Source organism: Melospiza georgiana, chromosome 10 (assembly GCF_028018845.1).
Source record: "Melospiza georgiana isolate bMelGeo1 chromosome 10, bMelGeo1.pri, whole genome shotgun sequence".
Lineage (NCBI taxonomy): Eukaryota > Metazoa > Chordata > Aves > Passeriformes > Passerellidae > Melospiza > Melospiza georgiana.
In genome coordinates, this window is record NC_080439.1 from 1,554,077 (window position 1) to 1,574,489 (window position 20,413).

Genomic DNA, 20,413 nt, shown 5'->3' on the forward strand with positions numbered 1-20,413 from the left:
CAGCTCACAAGGAGGGAGTTATTTTTAGTGGGACCCCTGAACTCCAGAACCCTCTGTGAGTGGGGATCAGCTGGAACCTGGGGCTGGGGGGACTCCTCAGCTTCAAAGGGACACAAACCCTAAACCGACAACGAACCAGGGTTGAAAATACTCCCCTGCTGTAGTCTGGGCTCAGGGCAGCGTTGCCTGGTTGGTTTTGCCCAGGTTGGACACAGAGCAGACCTGGCTGGGAATGGCTCAGTGCCCTGGGTCCCTCTGGAATGGCCACACAGGGGATTCCGGGTGGCTCCTGCTCCTGGAAGGACACTGAGGAGGAGGAGGAGGGTGCTCCCAGCAGGGTGAGCTGAGCTCCCAGCCCAGCTCCCACATTCCAGGGGCTCTGCTCCCACAAAAGCTCTGGAGCTGCTGGAGAGGGGAGCAGGGAGCTGCTGCAGGGCTGGAGCCCCTCTGGAGCCAGGCTGGGACACCTGGGGGGGCTCACCTGGAGAGGAGCAGCTCCAGGAGAGCTCAGAGCCCTGGCAGGGCCTGCAGGGGCTCCAGGAGAGCTGCAGAGGGACTGGGGACAGGGATGGAGGGACAGCACACAGGGAATGGCTCCCAGTGCCAGAGGGCAGGGATGGGTGGGACATTGGGAATTGGGAATTCCTGGCTGGGATGGGATTCCCAGAGCAGCTGGGGCTGCCCCTGCATCCCTGGCAGTGCCCAAGGCCAGGCTGGGTGAGCTTGGAGCACCTGGAATAGTGAGAGGTGTCCCTGCCGTGGATGGGATGAGAATTAAATGATCTTTAGGTTCCTTCCCACCCAAAGCATTCTATGCTTCCCTGATTCTGTACCAGTGAATTTAACAGTATTTTGTTATAAATTCTTGTTGTCTTATTTCAGGCCTCGTACAAATTCCTGAACTGGGCAACTGGGAGCTGAAGAGATATTTAAATCAAATAATAATTTCCATGTTCTTACACATCTTCCTCCAGTCCTTGCTTTTATGTGACATTTACCAACAGTTCATCACCAGCTGCCTTGGCAGAAGCTGATGTCACCTGTGGACTGAAATCAGCTGTGGAACAGCACAGTCCAAAGGCCTCTCCCACTAAAAATCCATTGAAACCTCAGGAAAGTGCAGAGCAGCTCTGAGCCCACCTGGAAGGAGCAGCTGCAGGGGTGAGGACACCTCATTTCTGCCAGTCCGTGGGAAATGGAAACAGGAGCTGCTGGGGATGGAGCCCTGCTGGGCTGAGCCCTCTCGGGTTTCCTTCAACCTTGCTCCTGACATTGCTGGGCACAGAATGAAGCAGGGCCCCAGGTGCTCCCATTTCTCCCAAAATAGTTGGGAAATCCTTATTTTTACTAATTCTGCTATTTCTCACTAGCTGGGTAAGCAGAGCTAAATGTTTGGAAGTTTGGGGCTGCAAGAAATGCAATTAAGAAGTAATTGTGTAATAGAAGCTGGGTGTTTCTCCAGTGAGCAGTGAAACCTCTCCTGGCTGGTGGAACTGACAATTTATCCCTGCCCTGCTGTGCCATCAGCCAGAACCTGAGCTGGGAACTCGATGTGGTGATAACTTGTACCCTCAGTTTGTCCAGGACTAATTGGAACATGGGATTAATGGGATCTGCTGAAGTAGCAGGAGGCATTTTTAGCTGCAGCCCCTGAGGCAGGAGAGCCCTTTGGAGCAAACACAGCATGGCCTGAACTGGCACGGGCTTTAAACAGGGACTGAAAGTGCCTTCACCTGGTGCCAGTCCCAGGAAAACCTGGATTGGGATCCCTCTGGGAAAGGGCTCCTGGAAGCCCCAAATAAATCAAGCAGCTCCTGCTGCTCTGGTGAGATTTTTTGTTCTGTATTTTTGTCTGATTTCCCAGCTTGAGGCCGTGGCCAAACCTGGGCTCAGTTTTGATGATGTTCACCATTAACCTGAGACACATTTTCCTGTGAAAAACCTCCAAAATCCAGCCCAAATCCAGATCTCTGCCCCTGCTGCCTCTCCAGCTTTCAGAGGAATCAGGGCTCCCCAGAGGTGCTGCTGAGGGAAGCCCCAAAACCCAGTGAGTGCTTTTCCCTGTCCTGCCCCTCTGCTGGGGCCGAGGCTGAGCAGGAATTTGTCCCTCCCTTGCAGGGGCAAATAACTCTGAGTTGTTAAGGAATAACCCTGAGATCCCACACAAGGTGTTCAAGCACCTTCAATGGGTATTTTTGGTGACTTGGGAATGCAAACTGAGAGAGAATTCCCTGTGCTTCCAAAGGCTTTTTCCATCCCCAGTGACTGATGGATGGCACCAGAGCCCATCTGAACAAATCCTAGTTGGGATCAAATCCTGGGGTCAGGGATGGAGCTCCCACTGCTCTGGTGTTTGGGGAGAATATTTCTGTGCCTCAGTTGTCACTCTGCTAAACAAAACCAAGAGAAAATAAAGTCACAAAATTAGGGCTGATTAAAGAAATGCTGGCTCACAATGGGAAATGAAGGCCAGGGATTCATTAAACCCAAACCTCAGGGACTCTCCACTGCAGAGATGATTTGAAAAGGAACATCCAGAACTTCCCAAAAGCCCCAAAAGCTTCTCCTGGCTCTGCTGGGAATGAGCTGGGATGGCAGTGAGGTGCCAGGCCTGGCTGGCTGTGTCACATCCAGCTCCTGGGGGACACCAAGGATCCATCCCAGCCATTCCAGCCTGGCAGTCCCTGCAGGTGTTTTGTACCCAGATTGGTGTCTTACTTTGGGGTTTGTACCAGTTCTCAGCTTCCTCAAAGGAACCCACCCCAAATGCCATTTCCCACTTTATGGGCAGGGCAGGCTGGAATGGCCCTGGCACAGCCCAAGGTCCCTCCTGCTCCCAGAGGGATCTGTGCACCCAGCACTGTTCATTAGCCCATCCCTAATTGCCAATCTCCCATCAGTGTGGGTGAGGGAGCTGGGTTATAAAAGGGACACCATCAGCAGCCTGCACGAGCTGCTGACAGCTCTATTTATAACCCAACCCGGGCCCCAAAATGTGTTTCTTCCCCTTTTTTGGTGCTGCAAGTTCAGGGTTAGGAGTTCCTGCAGGCAGGAGTGACTCCTTTTATCAGCTGCAGGCACACAAGGGCAGTTTTTTAGGGATATTTCCTAATTATGCACAAAGAGAGGACATGGGGAGGTTTTCTGTCACAAGTTGTTGGGTGGGGAATGGAAAAGATTGGAATAATAGTAAAAGAAATTGATTATTTTTTCTGTAGAAAGGAGTAAAAGAAATTGATTTTTTTTTTTCTGTAGAAAGGAGGAATTGTCTTTCCCTGGCTTGCATCTTCTATAAAATAGGGTTCAACTTATCCAAGTAGGCTGACAGCATAGTCCTGAACAGGTATTTTATATTTCATCAGATCAAAACCACCCCTGGTCAACATTTGGCTCTGATTGCTCCATTTCCCTCATTAGGGTAATTAATTACCCAGCTTTTAAACCTTGTCAGACCCAGCATCTTCAGAGGAGATTCACAGGATTCACATTGGATTTCAGCAAAAAAAATTTGCTGACAATGAGCAAAGGAGAATTAATTCTTTCTTTCCTCTTGGTTTCTTCTCTGTGTGTACAAACCGGGTATTTCCTTTGAAATTTGCTGGGTAATTTGCATCTGTATTTCTGTTTTAAAGAAGGGAACCCTGTCTATTAGTTCTAATAGTGAATGAATTCCAGTGTGGCCAGCAGTGTGTGTGCAGCCTCAGGGAGGGCTCTGGCTCCAGCTCTCCCAGCCCAGTCTGGCACTTTTCCCACTCAAACACATCTGCAGAAATGCAATTTTCACCTCCAAGTGTTAAAGCTGCTTCAAAATAATCCTTTGGATTATTAGAGGAGTTAGAGTGGATGATTTCCCAGAAAGGCAGAAGAATTCCCTGGGAGTATTTCAGCAGTTCACCAAGTGTTTCCCACAGATTTTAGTGTGTTTTATATAAAAAGTTGATCACAATCAGAGTCTTTTTGGGCATCACCAGAACTGATTTTTACTCTGGAGGCAACAGAAAACACAAACCCAGACTGGTGGGAGGGAAACCTCTCAGCATGAGGAGTGAAGAGGAACTCAGGGCTTGGAAGGAAATGTTTGGGGCAGGAACTAAACAGGGATCTTTGGAATGGAGAGAGAACAAGGGAATTACAAATACCAACAAACATCAATATGGCAAAATGACCTTTTGTTCTGGCTGAAAGTGCTCAAGGAAGCTCTGAAGTCTGGAGCAGATTTAAATAGTCCTATCACCAAAATGAATAAGAATTAAGAAGGTAAATTAATTCCTAAGGGAAATCACTGTAGATCTCATTAGCTCAGGAACAAGATACCTTAAAACTTTTAATTAAAGATAATATTTACTGCAAATGAATAAGAGTTGGCAGGTTTCAGCAGAAACCATAATCTCATTTATGCAAAGTTTTCTTCCATTAGGGCAGACATCATTAATCTGATTGGAGATGCCCTCCAGCCTGGCAGAGCTGCAGCACGAGCAGCTCCTCACAGAACTCTTTTAATCTGCACAAAGGAGCTGCAGCTGCAGCAGCCCCAGAGCTGGAGAAGGGCTGGGCAATTAAAGAGATCCCTGTGCAAACACAGCACCCCATAATGAGCTCCTTCCTACAGCTGCAAAGGGATCAACTCTGCATCCTCATCCCCCAAATCCTGCACAGGATCCTGGAAAATGGGGAATTAACAACCCCTGCAGCCTCATCCCCCAAATCCTGCACAGGATCCTGGAAAATAGGGAATTAACAACCCCTGCAGCCTCATCCCCCAAATCCTGCACAGGATCCTGGAAAATGGGGAATTAACAACTCCTGCAGCCTCATCCCCCAAATCCTGCACAGGATCCAGGAAAATGGGGGATTAACAACCTCTGCAGTTTCATCTCTGGGTTCCTCACAGGATCCAGGGCTGGAGCTGCTCTGGCTGGCAGAGGTTCCATCCCTGGGAGTCAGAGTGGGCACAAGATGAACCAGGGGAGTGTGGGGGATGTGGAGGGCTGGGAGCAGCTGTGGGACAGTTCCACAGTGGGTAGAAATAATTTATTTTTACAGGGCTGAGTTGAGGGAGTCGTGGAATGGTTTGGGTTGGGCAGGGACACCTCCCACTGCCCCAGGTGCTCCAGCCCCAGGGTCCAGCCTGGCCTTGGATCCAGGGGCAGCCCCAGCTGCTCTGGGAATCCCATCCCAGATGTTCCCATCCCACCCTCCAGGGAACAATTCCTGCCCAAAATCCCACCCAAGCCTGCCCCTGGCAGTGGGAATTCATTCCCTGTGTTCATTCCCTACAGGAAACATGCCTGTTTGGGATGACCATTGGGATTAGAGGAGCCTGGAGTGTTTCCGTGCTGTCAGGAGAGCAGATCCTTGTTCCAACAGGATCCATCCATGCAGGGACATCAGAGGGGAACGAACTGAGGCTGCAGCACTGCTGCAGACCACAGCAACCAGGTGATCCTGCTGGAATTCCCTCAGATCCCAGGGTTTGGGATTCACTCCAGGCTGGGGAGTGACTGGTGACAGGGAATGCTGCAGGGACAGGGTCACCCTGATGCCTTCAGCTTTTATATTTCCCATTTTCTGCACTGCATTCTCACAGTGGGTAACTCTGAACCCCACACACAGTGCCAGCAGCTCCCCTCCCAGCTCAGGCACACAGAACAATCCCTGTCCAGCCCCAGAACCAAGGACACCAAGGCTGCAGCTTCAGCCCAAGCAGTGCAAACAGCAGGGAACGGAGGAGAGAAACTGGGAGGGTGGGACTGCACAGCCTGAGCTGGAATTGGACAATGAACCCAATGTGGAAATGGACCAAAACTGATAAAAGTGTGAGAACTTGTGACTTGGGGTCCATCTTGTGTGTAGCCCTGGCCAGGCTCTTGCACTGCCCAGGGTGTGTCCTGTAAAGGCCTTTTGACAAATCCCTGCTTTATTCCTTTATCATTTCCAGCCTCTGTTCCAGGTGGCCTTTGAGGGCATCAAGCCCAGGTGAGCTCTGGGGATGCGAGAGCAGCAAATAAAGCAGCTCAGCAGCAAACAAACCAGCTCAGGGAGCAGCTCTGCCTCTGCTGGGCTTCTCAGGACATCTCCTGCCAGTGGGGATGGGTTTTACTGCTCTCACACGGAACTCAGCTTTGTTTGAAGCCACACACAGAATATTACAAACAGTTTAGTGACCTCAACCTCTGCACTGCAGTTACTCAAAGATTATTTAAAACTGCTCTGAAGGTAAAGTTTCTTTACACTAAAAATGCCACAAGCAGCGTCTTTAGCATAGTGATTAAATCATTTACAGTGGTCATTTATTAATTACTTGTCAATATTCTGATTAGCAGGGCATCCCGCTGGATCCCTGCAACAGCTGCTCTGGGTCCCTCACCGCAGCCTCTCGCTCTGTCCCCCGTCCCGCAGTTTCCAGCCGTCAGGAGGAGCCCGCAGCTTTATTTTACTGCCATCTACTGGAAAAAAAGGAATTTTTTCTCAAATCGCCGAGGAGCGGGACGCGCCGCAGCCGCGCTGGGGCCGGGCCTGTCCCCGCCTGGCACTGCCCGGGACCGGGGGCAGCCGGTGGCAGAGGGGGGCTGCGGGAGGGGCCGTGATCCCCGCGATCCCCGCATTTCCCGCATTTCCCGAATTTTGGGAATTTCCGGAACTTTCCCCGTTCCCGGGGCCCCTCTGGAGCGGAGGCCCCGCGGTCGCCATGGCAACGGGGGCGCGCGGTGGAGCCCCGCCCCTCGCTGCGGGCCGGCCAATGGGAGCGGCCGGGGGAGGTCACGCGCGCCGGAGGGGCGGGGCGGAGCGGCGCGGTGAGGAGGGGCCGCGCGGGGCCGGGGGCGCGCAGAGCGCAGCGGCCGCCGCCATGTTCGGGGGGCTCGGGAGGTGCTTCGAGGATGATCCCTTCTTCAGGTGAGGGGCGGCCGGCTGCGGGGCACGGCGGTGAGGCGGGGGGAGAGCGGGCTGGGGCGGCGGTGGGCTCCGACGGGCTGGTCCGGGGCTGGAAACGGGCGGGCGGGGTGGGTGTGTGGGACCGACTGTGGGCTGAGGCAGCTCCGGGGGTCGGTGCTGATTAAAGGGGTCGGGGCAGGGGGAAGGACCGGGACCGGGGCACATTAGAGAGATCGGTGCAGGTGTCAGGAGCTGGGCGGATTAAAGGGGTCAGTGCTGGTGGAAGGATCGGGGTGGGTTCAAGGGACCGGGGCGGGTTAAAGGGGTTAATGCCGCTGTCGGGGCCGTTTCACCGCCCGTGTGTCCCGGCCGGTACCGCCCGTGCCCCCCAGAGCCAAGCGGGGGTTAAACGTCCTCAGCGAGCTTCCATAGCGGAGAGTTGGCTTTGCCTCCCCTCTCAGCAGGGAAGGGTTTAATCCACATTTCTCACAGAGGAGATCTTCGCCTCCTTGCTGGAGATCCTGGAGTTTGTTTGCTCCTCAGGTTCCCAAGTACAGGTTGCGAGCGGTGCAGCTCATCCGGCTTTATGTGCGTGTTTAATTAATGGCTCAGCCGCAGGCGGCCTCTGAACTCCTCTCAGTGCCAGCCCTGCTTAGAGCGCCGGCTGTCCTTCAATTCAAACTTTGCCGACGCGCGTGTGAGAGCACTGATGGCAAATTGTCTCCTTGTGCTCGTTTCCCGAGGGCACGGTGCTGCTTTACCCCAGCAGATTGGGTTTTGTTCTTATCCCGTGTGAGGCACGGGCAGTTCGGAGAAGCCGTGGTGCCACATCCCTGGAGCTGTCCGAGGGTGGGTGGGTTTGGAGCAGCCTGGGGTGCTGGAAGGTGTCCCTGCCCATGCAGGGGGTGGGACAGGACCATCTTTGAGGTCCTTTCCAACCCAAACCATTCTGAGGTTCTGTTTCCATACCGTGAGCACAGTGGTGGCTCCTGTCTGTGAACTCAAGTCTGAGCCCGGTTTATTGCATGTGGGAATCTTCTTTTGCCACTGGAATCTAAATATAAATAGTGAGTGATGCAGGTGCTTCTCCCCTCAGCCAGAGCTGCTGAATTACCTGCTCTGGCCCCGTTTCATGTCTTTGGTCAGAAACTGTGATTTGTAGTGCATGGAAATGGGATCAGAGCACGCTGAGGAGCCTCAATAATTATTTTAAATCTTTGAAAAAACTCTCAGGAATTTAATTAGCAGCCGTGATAAGGGGTGGGTGAGGAAGGAGCAGCAGGCCCTGTGATGTGGTTTGTTGTCTGCATCTCCTGGTTACTGGCAGCTCTGCTGGGGCTGCTTAAAGGAGAATCTCCCGCTGAGCTACAGCACATTCCAGGAGAATTCCCAAAGCTGTGCCACACGCGTTGGCACTCTTGGTTTCTAGGAATATTCCTGCTGTTATAACAACTCGTGAGTTCTGTGCAGGAAACTTCCCTATGCAATCCTCTGCATGAAATTAAAGTTATAATAGAAGTTATGTCTTGTTTGAAATAACAATTGTTTATTTATTAATTTATTCCTTGTTATTGTAGCCACAAGGATTGCAGGAGGTGGAGGCAGGGAGCGTGTGTGAAAGACGAGCTGGAAATCGAGGCTTGATTTTCTCAGCACTGTCCTGTCAGTCTGCTTTGCATAGAGTGGAGGAAATGAGCTGATTACCTCAGATAAGATTAGCTCCAAAATAGAGTCATAATGGGCTCCAGCTGCCTCATAAGGAGAGATTTGGTGCTGGACTGGAAATAGTGCCTGGGCTGGAGCCCCTGTGCAGCAGCTGTCCCGGGGAAGCGGCAGTCACTCACTCACTCACTCACTCACTCACTCACTCACTCACTCACTCACCCACAGGTGCAGGGCCGGGCTGGGCTCATCCCTGACTCCCTGCCCAGCTGCAGGGGCTCTGTTTGCCCTGCCAGCTGCACACTCTGCATTTGATTCTCTTTAGTTTGTTGTGCCAGGTGTTCTCTCCAGGGGGAATCTGCAGCTGCAGCCTTACATAACTTCATGAGTGGGGGAAAAATCTAATATTTCCATCTAATAGCTAATAAAAAGAAACACATCTAATACCAAGTACAGTTTACAAAAGTAATAAGTGGGGTTTATTGTTCTAGGAGTGATTTTTTCATGCACTGAAGTAAGCATTAACATTACACTTCATGTTTAATGTCAGGTGAGGGTCAGGTTAATACATATTAGACAAAATTCTGTTACTGCAGAGTGCTGGAGCAATAAATGTATAAAGTTTGTCTCCATGCAGAATTTAATTTTAAAGATAATTTAGTGTTTAACACGTGAAGGGCACAGATGTGCTGTGCAAAGCCCTGTGAGCCCCTCGCTTTCTCCTCATCACTTCTATGCTATAACAAAAATCTCAGCCTTCTCATCAAAAGTATCTCCCCCCCCCTCAAAAAAGGTCGTATTTAAGTCAATAATTGTTAAATTAGAGTGTCCCACACCTGCTGTCATCCCATAAAATCTGTGCTTGGAGCAAGGATCTTCAGTTCCTGCAGGTCCCCTGCAGAGACTGTGCCTTGTTCAGTACATCTGTGTCTGTCAGGGTGAGCTGCTCCTCTTGCAATTCTGGCTTGAGTTTCAGTCATTGGAGCCACCAGGGTTTAATTCCTTGGAAACTTTGTCTTCCACATGGACTTTCTGTTCCCTTTCCATTGGTTTTACCCTACTCGTACCAAAATGGGAGTGTTTCTTTTGAAGCTTGATAGCATTTATTCTTTTTATTAATTACTCCCTAAAATTTGGAATTGAGGGCCTTTCCTCGTGTTCCTGAGCCTGCCATTCCTGAGTTTGTGTCTGATTTCCCTGTCCCTGGTACCAGGGAGCTCTCTGTGTGTGATAACCCAGCCTCTCTGGGGTTTGGGATCTGCTGGAATGGTGCTGCTGGTGTGGTTCCTGCCCTTGGCTCATGCCAGAGCTTTTTCCATCTGTTCTTCATCCTGGGCTGGGTGAGCTCCTTATCAGCCAGGGCTGGGAGCAGAGCAGGGGCTGCTCCATGGCATCACTAAAACACTTTCTGGGCTGAGTTTAAGTCTGGGTGTAGCTTAAAGGGATATTTTTGTGTTTAAAAAAAATCCTATTTCAAAATTAATCCAACCTCACGTTTTGTCTTTTTCACTTGAAAGGGAAAAGAATAAACATAAAGTGTGACTTTGGCACAGGATCAAAGCAGCCACGTGATGTGGGAGCTGCTGTTTGTGGGGCTGGAGATAAGGGTGGGAGCAGCAAGGCTGGGCAGGGAGGGATCAGGAGCAGCCTGGAGCCTTTCCCTCTGGGGTGTCCCAGGAAAGGCTCTGCTGCCCTGTGGGGAGTGCAGGAATTGAGGGGAAGGAGGGTGAGCTGTGTTAAACCTGAATAACCACGCCTGGGAATGACTGCTCATGGTAATAAAGGGTTTTCAGTGGGGTAGCAAGGAGGAAGGGAAGCAGGGTCATTTGAGTGTGGGAATTGTGTCCATTTGTGTGTGTGGGAATTGTGTTCATTTGTGTGGGGGAAGTGTCCATTTGTGTGTGGGAATTGTGTCCATTTGTGTGTGGGGGAATTGTGTCCATTTGTGTGTGTGGGGATTGTGTCCATTTGTGTGTGTGGGAATTGTGTTCATTTGTGTGGGGGAAGTGTCCATTTGTGTGTGGGAATTGTGTCCATTTGTGTGTGGGGGAATTGTGTCCATTTGTGTGTGTGGGGATTGTGTCCATTTGTGTGTGTGGGGATTGTGTCCATTTGTGTGTGGGGGAATTGTGTCCATTTGTGTGTGGGGGAATTGTGTCCATTTGTGTGTGGGGGAATTGTGTCCATTTGTGTGTGGGGGAATTGTGTCCATTTGTGTGTGTGGGAATTGTGTTCATTTGTGTGGGGGAAGTGTCCATTTGTGTGTGGGAATTGTGTCCATTTGTGTGTGGGGGAATTGTGTCCATTTGTGTGTGGGGGAATTGTGTCCATTTGTGTGTGGGAATTGTGTCCATGTGTGTGTGGGAAGTGTGTCCATTTGTGTGTGGGAATTGTGTCCATGTGTGTGTGGGAATTGTGTCCATTTGTGTGTGTGGGAAGTGTGTCCATTTGTGTGTGGGAATTGTGTCCATGTGTGTGGGGGAAGTGTGTCCATTTGTGTGTGTGGGAAGTGTGTCCATTTGTGTGTGTGGGAAGTGTGTCCATTTGTGTGTGGGGGAATTGTGTCCATTTGTGTGTGGGAATTGTGTCCATTTGTGTGTGTGGGAATTGTGTCCATTTGTGTGTGTGGGAATTGTGTCCATTTGTGTGTGGGAAGTGTCCTTTTGCAGCCTGGCCCTCAGGCAGCAGCACTGCCCATACCCTGCACTTCAGAAAAATCCCTGCTCTGCTCCTCTTTTGGCCTTAATTAGGAATATCAGGGCTTGACCAGCTTGGAGAGTTGGGGAAGCTGAGCAAGGTTTTCCTTGCAAGCCAAGGTTTGTGAATACTGGTGGAGTTCTGCACCAGTGGAGGAGGGGAAAATAAGAGGGAAACAAAAAGCCAGTGAGAATCTTCCTAAACACAGGAAAGGGATGTGGGCACAGGATTTGTGGAGAGGGAAGGCACAGGTGCCGCAGTGGGTGACTGTAGATGGAACTGGCCTGAATTTAGAGGATAATGATTATTTTTAAGCATTTTAAGGTATTTTAAGTGGGACAGGGAGAAGGAAATTTGGGAACTGGAAATATGGTTTATTTATATAATAATACCTGCCAGTTTATGGTTCTGGCAGGTATTAAACACGGGCTGGAGTGAAAGGTGCAAGGATGGATATTTCTGGAGAGGATGAGGAAGAGGAATAGGGACAGCCAGGAGGGCAGTGAGGGCAGCTGAGAGGAAATAGATCTCAAACACCCAACCTTAGAGATGGGAAGGGAAGAGAAAATCAGAGTTTGTTAGGAACGGGAGATTGCCCATTTGAGTCCTATTAAAGTAAAAAAAATTGGATAAAGAACCTTATGGAATATTAAAAAGCAGAGTTTGGGCTATCCTGGAGCCATGGTCCATGAGCTGGAATAACGCGGTGCTCTCTGGCGCGCAGGGATCCCTTTGCTGCCCACCATGAGCACATGAGGCGGGCGATGAGGAACTTCTCCGAGCCTTTTGGGCGGGATCCGCTCCTGAGCCTCCCGGAGGGAGGGGAGAGACCGGCGGGGAGGAGAGCGGGCGGCAGAGCCCAGCAGGACTCGCAGGTGGCCACCAGGGGCCCCCGCAGGGTAAGTGCTGTCCTGGACTCTGCTCTGGAACGGGCATTCCTGGGGAGCAGCCCTGGCACTGCCCCTGAACGGGCATTCCTGGGGAACAGCCCTGGCACTGCCCCTGGAATGGGCATTCCTGGGGAACAGCCCTGGCACTGCCCCTGAACGGGCATTGCTGGGGAGCAGCCCTGGCACTGCCCCTGAACGGGCATTGCCTGGGGAACAGCCCTGGCACTGCCCCCTGAACGGGCATTCCTGGGGAGCAGCCCTGGCACTGCCCCTGAACGGGCATGCCTGGGGAACAGCCCTGGCACTGCCCCTGAACGGGCATTGCTGGGGAACAGCCCTGGCACTGCCCCTGAACGGGCATTGCTGGGGAACAGCCCTGGCACTGCCCCTGGAACGGGCATTCCTGGGGAGCAGCCCTGGCACTGCCCCTGAACGGGCATTGCTGGGGAACAGCCCTGGCACTGCCCCTGGAACGGGCATTCCTGGGGAGCAGCCCTGGCACTGCCCCTGAACGGGCATGCCTGGGGAACAGCCCTGGGGAGCAGCCCTGGCACTGCCCCTTCAGCTCCTCCATCCCTCAGGAAATGGAAGGGTTCCTCTGGTGCCTCCCTCACGGCACATCCCTTATCTGGGCTCACTGATCACTGAACAGACATTCAATGAACAAACTGGTCGCTTACCCAGTGCTTGCTTTCATAAATGCAATACAAAACCTGAAGAGTTCCTAAAGCTATTCCAGAGCTGGAGAATTCCTTTTTTTCCATTAAAGTTCCTGCCAGGGGTTGGGTCCTTCTGTCCCCCCGAGTGTCTGCAGCCCTTGTCTGATTCTCCAGTCTGGCTTTCCTGCAAACACCCCTGTGCTTCCCAGGATCTCCCTGCCCTGCCCTGCAGGAGTCCTCAATATCTGTGGGATAATTTGTTGATTTGCTGATTTGAATCAGCTTTCAGTGCTGCCTGACTGGAATGGAGCATTGCAGGGTGGGGCCTGAAGTGTGGAATCAGCACCAAGGTTCTTGTGGGGTTCAGATGTTTGCCAACCTCCAAGTGCTTTTCACACACTCTTATCAATATTTGTTAGATGTGGTGGCAGTTATCATTTTCTTATATCACCAGTATAAATATATTATTTCTGCATACCTAGGGATTAATTAATTCATTACCAAGGCCCTCCTGGGTGATTTTGATTAGATGTGAAATGTTTCATGTAATCTGCTGCATATAAAAGTCATTTCTGCTGTTCCTGATAATGATTCCAGATGTTGCTCCTTTTTTTCCAGGCCACCAGCTTCTCCCTCATGCCCTTTGCAGGTTTTGGGAGAGGGGTTAGTATCCCTGGAGTAGCTCCTGTGTAAGCTGTGTGTAACCAAAGCATGGCAGAGGCTGAGCTCTGCGCTTGCATCCTGCTTTTGGTGCTGTTTGCAGTTTGGGAATAAGAAAATCCAGGGAAATGAATCCTTCCTGGGGCACTGAGCTGTGGATATGGATGGGATAACCCCTGGGAAGCTGCAAACCTTGAGTGCTGCTGGAGCAGCCTTTGTGGGGTGGCACAAACCACTGCTCCCAGCAGGGCAGGGCAGCCCCTGCAGGTGGGCTTGGGGTTTTCTGCAATGTCCTCTTCAATATCCATCACCTGCCCAGAGCATTCCAATTCCTTGTACTTAAATAAGTTGAAAATTTTCTGTCCTTTAATTTTACTTCATTTTGAGCTTCAATGTTGCAAAATGAAAGCTGCATTTAAATACATAACTCTGGAAATGAATTAATTGAAATTTAAACCCTGAAGAGTCATGCAGGACTTTCAGAGCAGAAGCTGGTGAGGTTTATGAACACATTTGTGAAATAATTGGATACTTGAATATCCAATGAACATTTTTGTTAAATAAACTCATTTTGTGGCCAGCTTGACATCTGGGTAACAAATCTTCCACTTTCATCTTCCCAATATTCCCATCTTAATCCAACTCCCTCAATTTCCTTTTGAAAAGGTGCATTTTGGCTTGTTTGTGTGTGAAGTGCATTCTGAAAAGCTTTTTGAATTCAAATGCATGTGAAAAGCAGCTCCAGGACTGGGAGAGCTGAGACTGTGTTAACTGGAGTCTTTTTTTTTTTTTTTTCCTTTTTCTAGTGGGATGCAGATTTTATGGATCCATTTTCTGCAATGGACAGGATGATGTCAAACATGAGGAACAACATGCTGGAAATGCACAGGAAATTCGTGAGTTCTTTAGAAAATCATTCTGGAATTTATTGCACTGGAGAGTGCCAGTTATTGCAAATATTCCTCAGAAAATAATGCCAAGAAAAATGGGATTACTCTCAAGGAGATAGTAAGAATTAAAGGGGTTTTTGCCCAGATTATATTGTGTTTATAGTTTTTCTTTATTCTTTGAAGGTAAAACTGAAGTTGAATGTGGTGCCAGGAGGGTTAATTTTGTGCAGGGATATTCTCCATAATAAAATAATAAGGAACAGCTCTTACCCACAGTGTTAAGTTCCAGCAGTGAGCCTGCCTTGCTTTGTAGGATGACCTGTCCATCCAGCCCGAGGGACACAGCTTCAGCTCCTCCTCCATGGTGACCTACTCCAGAGTGGGGGATGAGCCTCCCAAGGTGTTCCAGGCCACGAGCCAGACGCGCACGGCTCCGGGAGGGGTGAGTGCTGCAGGGGCTGGGCACCAACCACAGCAGGGCCTGCAGCTGCTTTCCCTGCACACACTTACTCCTGGGCTTTACAGAGCCCTGCCTGCCATCGCTGAGCTTGATTTGAGTCCAGTCTGTGCCCAGTCCCCACCTGGTCACTGAGTGCCACCTCAGGGATGGGCACCCCAAACCTCCCTGGGAGCCCCTTGCAGTGTTTATTCAGCCTTTCCCTGGGGAAATTCCTGCTGGTGTCCACCCTGAGCCTGCCCTGGCTCAGCCTGGGGCTGTTCCCTCTCCTCCTGTCCCTGTTCCCTAAGCACAGCCTGACCCCCCTTGACTGCACAAAGAAGATTTAGGGATTGAGGAAAACACAGGGCTCTCCATCCCTGCTCTGTATTAAAGGCCTGATTTCCTCCCTGTAATTTTGTGCTTTAAGTACACCCTAAAATAAATTACAGACCCATCCAAGGCTGGGAAAGCAGAGCACAGAGCAGCAATTTTCCAGTGCCCTTCTCTTTGCTGCAATGAATCCTTTTCCTGTCCACTTGAACTCCAGTAGAGGCACTGATTTGTGCAAGCCCTGCCTTGCAAGCACCCCTTTGGGCAGACACTTACATAACCCTGGGCTGCAGCTCCCTTGCAGCTGTCGTGTCTAATCCTGCTGGGAACTGGGGTGGGAATGTGAACCTGGCCTGGGCTGTGAAAGCCTAGACAGGATCCCTAAAGGCTGTGGGCAGGATTGGCTGGGAATGTCCCAGCTCCAGCACAGCCCTTATCACAAGGCTGCTAATAATAGCCCAGCACACTGATAAGGGCCAGCCTGCCCTCCAGGCCAGCCAGCACCACAGCCCAGTAACTGCTTGTTCCTCACGCTGGGAATTTTGGCATCGGGTGTTGCTCTTGTGTTGCCAAGGAGAACGTTGGAACCTTGGCTCTGAGGCATTTTTAAACTGAGGGGTTTTCCCCAATAATTAATACCCAGTTTAAAAACTTGAGGTGTGTTTCATCTTCCTCTCTGGTGGCTGAAGGAAAAGAGGCTTGATTTGTGTTTTGTTGGTGTGTTCACAGCCAAGACGGGAAATGAGAGAATTGGAAAAGCCTGAGAAACGACTTTTGTAAAGGAAAGATAACAAATTATTGGGGGAGGGTTTAAAAGATTTAACCCTTTGCATGGGCCTGGAGTGGCAGGACAAGTGGGAATGACTTTTCCCTGCAGAGAGCAGGGTTGGATGGGATATTGGAAGGGAATTCTTCCAGGGAAGCTGTGGCTGCCCCTGCATCCCTGGCAGTGCCCAAGGCCAGGTTGGACACTGGGGACAGTGAGAGATGTCCCTGCCATGGCAGGGGTGGCACTGGGATTCTGTGAACTCCTTTTACCTCATTTTTAGTTGGAAGGACACTCAGTTCCCCCCTTTGGTTTTTTTTTTTTTTTTTTTTTTTTTTTTTTAACAGGTTAAAGAAACAAGAAAAGCACTGAAGGATTCTGAAAGTGGCCTGGAGAAAATCTCTGTTGGTCACCACATCCACGACCGGGCTCATGTCATCAGAAGATCCAAGAACACCAAGACTGGGGATGAGGAGATGAACCAAGAATTCATCAACCTGGATGAATGTAGGTCTTTTTAGGCAGTTAATGAGCTTTACAGTGTTTCACACTCTGATTTGGAAGTTCCAGCTTGAGATATCCTAAAAGTCACCTTTAAATCCAAATTCTCTTTTACATATCCCCAAAAACAGTTGCAGGCCATGTGGAGAATTGTGGGCTACAAAGTTTACAATCGCTACCCAAACCCCCTAATAGTCATTAATTTTTTTCCCCTCTTTGTTAACATTTGAAATGAATGTGTCTGTTTTCCAGCTGAGGCTGGCACCTTTGATGAGGAGTGGCAGAGGGAGATCATGAAGTTCAGGCCTTGCCGAAGCAGAGCAGCTGTGCAGGGTTCGAGATCCAGGAGTGCCCATTACAGCCCCAGGGAAGGTGGCTCTAGAAGGTAAAAACTGTTCCCTGCTGTCCTGCAGGGTAAGGGGGCTCCAGCAGCAGCAGGAAAATCCAGTTCTGGAGCCATGTGCCAAGGGAACTGCAGGTGTTATTCCTCCTGTCCTCGTGGAGATTGTGACCATTGTTGTTCTTTTTGCAGAGAGAAGCCCCTGGGAGCTCCGGGATCCAGGGTGCCCAGGGATTCCTTGGAGGCTCTCAGTGTGAAAGGAACTCCTGCCCCCCTGAAGGGCTCCAGGAATTAACTGTCCCCATTCCCTGGGGACAGAGGTTCCCTGGAGCAGATGAATGGTGCTCAGTGCTCGCATCCATAAAAATACACCTGGATTTGTGACCAATCTCTGCTCTGTGTTGTGCCTTTGCTCCTCCTGCTTGTCAGTGTCCTCAGACCTCAGTGAATTCCAGCCCAGCAACTTTCTGCCTAAAAGCACTTTATGGAACGTCTCTAAGCCTGGTGAAACCAGCTTGGATTTGCAGAGCTCTTCTGCTCCAGCTGCACCAATCTCAGGCTTTACTAAGCCTGGTACTGCAGCTCCTCCTTCCCACTCTGAGTTGCACAGAAAGCAAATTTCCTTTATTTTGGGTCGCTGAAATAATTACTGATTTTATAGGTTAATTAATAGAACTTGAATACACTCTAAAGCACTACTTTAAAATCATGTGATAAATTGTTACAGAACCCCCACACTCACTGTGGTGTAACATAAAATGAGAGGAAATACTGAAATATGACAATACTTTACATGTATCAGAGTTTTTATGTTAATAAGCTGTGCTTGCACCTCATTTCCTGTGCCTGATCTGTCAACTTTGTATTCCTGATCCTTTGTTTCTGTGGAGTTAGCCCATCATTTTCCATTTTGAGGATTGTCTGTAGTATTTCATTACTTTAATTATACTGTAGTAATATCAGTGTCCTGAGGTCAGCTGCAAATAGGAATTACTCATGGGAAAAATACATGGGAGAAATGAGCTTAACTGGAATGATTTCACCATTTCTTGTGTTGTGAAGAGCCCTGGATACAGGAACCCCTCTCCTTTCTGTGTTCTTTGTGTTTTACTGAGGGTAGAATGACCCTAAATCTACATTTGATAGTTTAGGAGAGCCAGCAGTGCCTGAGAGCAGGAAAATCCTGGGATTCCAGGTGTTCAGTCCCTGTACTGTTCTACCATGCAGAATTATCCCTGTGGTGTAGCAGAAAGAATTTCTGTAAATTAAATAATATAAATTAATAACACTAAAGCTTTATATAAATTCAAGGCTCCATTATAATGTAGCCTTTAAAAGTACTGTTTGTATGATAAAATAGAGTTTAGTAAGTTAAGAGTAATATTTGCTTGGCCAAAAAGCCTCTAAATCATATTTTATCTTCCTGCTTAAGGTTATTTAATTTTAATTAATTAATGTTTATTAATGTGCAAACCCAATCAGCAGCACTTCTGTTGAGCTCTGAGAAGGGAAGGACAATTATTTGCTTGTGGTCTCTTCCTGAATTAGAGAAGTATCAGTGGCAATAAGTTGATGTGATCAATGTTAATGGCAATAATTGAACCCTTTAATGAGCAGTGGGGATTGGGGGGGGGGGGGGGGGTTGGACACCCCTTAAAGTCAGGGACTCGTTTTCCATCCACTGGAGACAACGTGGATTCTGCAATTAATTTGTGAGATAATCTCAGTAATTAACAGCAACAATCTTGGAGAGCTGCTGCTGTTAAATTGAAAATTCACCTGCTAACTCGGATTTTTGTGTGAAATAAAACAAGCACATCCTGGGTTTGAAGTGACAGTGGGAAGAGGTGAATGTTCCCTCCAGATCCCTTTGCTACACCAAGACTGTTCTCCAATGTAAGGCACAAGTTGTGCTCTGTAAAATCATCTGAAAATGCAACTCTTTAATAAAGTTATTTATTATTTATGAGGTTTGTTGGTTTATTCTACACGCAGAGGGATTTGTGCATTACTTAGTTTGGGCTGCTTTGAAACAGTTCAGTGAAGGAAAGCTGGGCTCTGGGCAGTGTCCCTGCCCATGGAGGGATGGAATGGGATGGGATTTAGCAGAACCAGTCCTGGATTCTCTGGAAATCCCTCTGTTTCCAGAGGTGAGCAAGGTTTTCCACAAAAATAAAAGCTTGATGGAACCAGAGTAGGGAGAGGGCCTCTTTCAGTTTCAGAGCAGCTCCTGGAACCTCAGCAGGCATGAAGAGCAGCTTCCGGGGAGTAATTTTGTATCGAGAGTAAATTTTAACAGCGTGTAACAAACGGGTCCCAGTGCCCCATCCCAGCCTCGTGTTCCCCTTTCCAGGCACTTCAGCCCCCCGGGCCAGGGAGCGCCGCTCTCCAGCTGTTTTTAATTCCTGCTAATTCCCAAACTCCCGGGCTGTGACCCCGCCGCCGGTGCGGGCTCCGTCCCCCTCCATGGTTCGGCTGAAATCCGCCCCTTTCAGGCCGCACTCGGAGAATTCCGCACACCGGGACTCCACGGCTGCTTCAGGATGGCTCCCGGGAAGGGACCAGCCCGAGGGCGCTCCAGGATGGGCTCGGGGCGAGCCTCCCTTCTCCGTTCCCCCCTCAGGGCTCCCGCCCGGTGCCGCTCCCTGAGGGGCCCGTGAGGGACCGGGGGAACACGGAGAGCCTCCCCTCTCCATTCCGGCCCTTGGGCTCCCTCATGGTGCCGCTCCCTAAGGGGCCGGAGAGGCGGTGAGAACCCCCCGCCTCCATTGCCCCCTCAGGGCTCCCGCCCGGTGCCGCTCCCTGAGGGGCCCGTGAGGGACCGGGGGAACACGGAGAGCCTCCCCTCTCCATTCCGGCCCTTGGGCTCCCTCATGGTGCCGCTCCCTAAGGGGCCGGAGAGGCGGTGAGAACCCCCCGCCTCCATTGCCCCCTCAGGGCTCCCGCCCGATGCCGCTCCCTGAGGGGCCCGTGAGGGGCCAGGGGAACACGGAGAGCCTCCCCTCTCCATTGCACCCCTGGGGCTCCCGCCAGATGCCACCGCTCCCTGAGGGACTGGGGGGGAGATGAGAACCCCCCGCCTCCATTGCCCCCTCAGGGTTCCCGCCGCAGCCGGAGGAGCCCGTGAGGGACCGGGGGAACACGGAAAGCCTCAGCCTCCCCTCTCCATTGCACCCCTGGGGCTCCCTCATGGTGCCGCTCCCTAAGGGGCCGGAGAGGCGGTGAGAACCCCCCGCCTCCATTGCCCCCTCAGGGCTCCCGCCCGGTGCCGCTCCCTGAGGGCCCGTGAGGGACCGGGGGAACACGGAGAGCCTCCCCTCTCCATTCCGCCCCTGGGGCTCCCTCATGGTGCCGCCCCCTAAGGGGCCGGAGAGGCGGTGAGAACCTCCCTTCTCCATTGCCCCCTCAGGGCTCCCGCCGCAGCCGGAGGAGCCCGTGAGGGACCGGGGGAACACGGAAAGCCTCCCCTCTCCATTGCACCCCTGGGGCTCCCTCATGGTGCCGCTCCCTAAGGGGCCGGAGAGGCGGTGAGAACCCCCCGCCTCCATTGCCCCCTCAGGGCTCCCGCCCGGTGCCGCTCCCTGAGGGGCCCGTGAGGGACCGGGGGAACACGGAGAGCCTCCCTTCTCCATTCCGGCCCTTGGGCTCCCTCATGGTGCCGCTCCCTAAGGGGCCGGAGAGACGGTGAGAACCCCCCGCCTCCATT

General features: G+C 51.1%; 1 protein-coding gene across 2 annotated transcripts; it reads left to right on the top strand.

Moving 5' to 3' along the window:
* The first annotated feature begins 6,803 nt into the window (after positions 1-6,803).
* Positions 6,804-18,673, top strand: MLF1 (myeloid leukemia factor 1). 2 transcript variants are annotated; one of them, XM_058030933.1, is made up of 8 exons: positions 6,804-6,894; positions 11,957-12,131; positions 13,400-13,444; positions 14,248-14,337; positions 14,645-14,773; positions 16,214-16,373; positions 16,620-16,752; positions 16,900-18,673. In XM_058030933.1, exons 1-8 carry the CDS (start codon positions 6,848-6,850, stop codon positions 17,000-17,002), a joined length of 882 nt encoding a protein of 293 aa, XP_057886916.1. In that variant the 5' UTR covers positions 6,804-6,847; the 3' UTR covers positions 17,003-18,673. The 2 variants fall into 2 exon arrangements, with proteins under 2 accessions (XP_057886916.1, XP_057886917.1); XM_058030934.1 differs by lacking the exon at positions 13,400-13,444.
* The last annotated feature ends 1,740 nt before the right edge of the window (positions 18,674-20,413 follow it).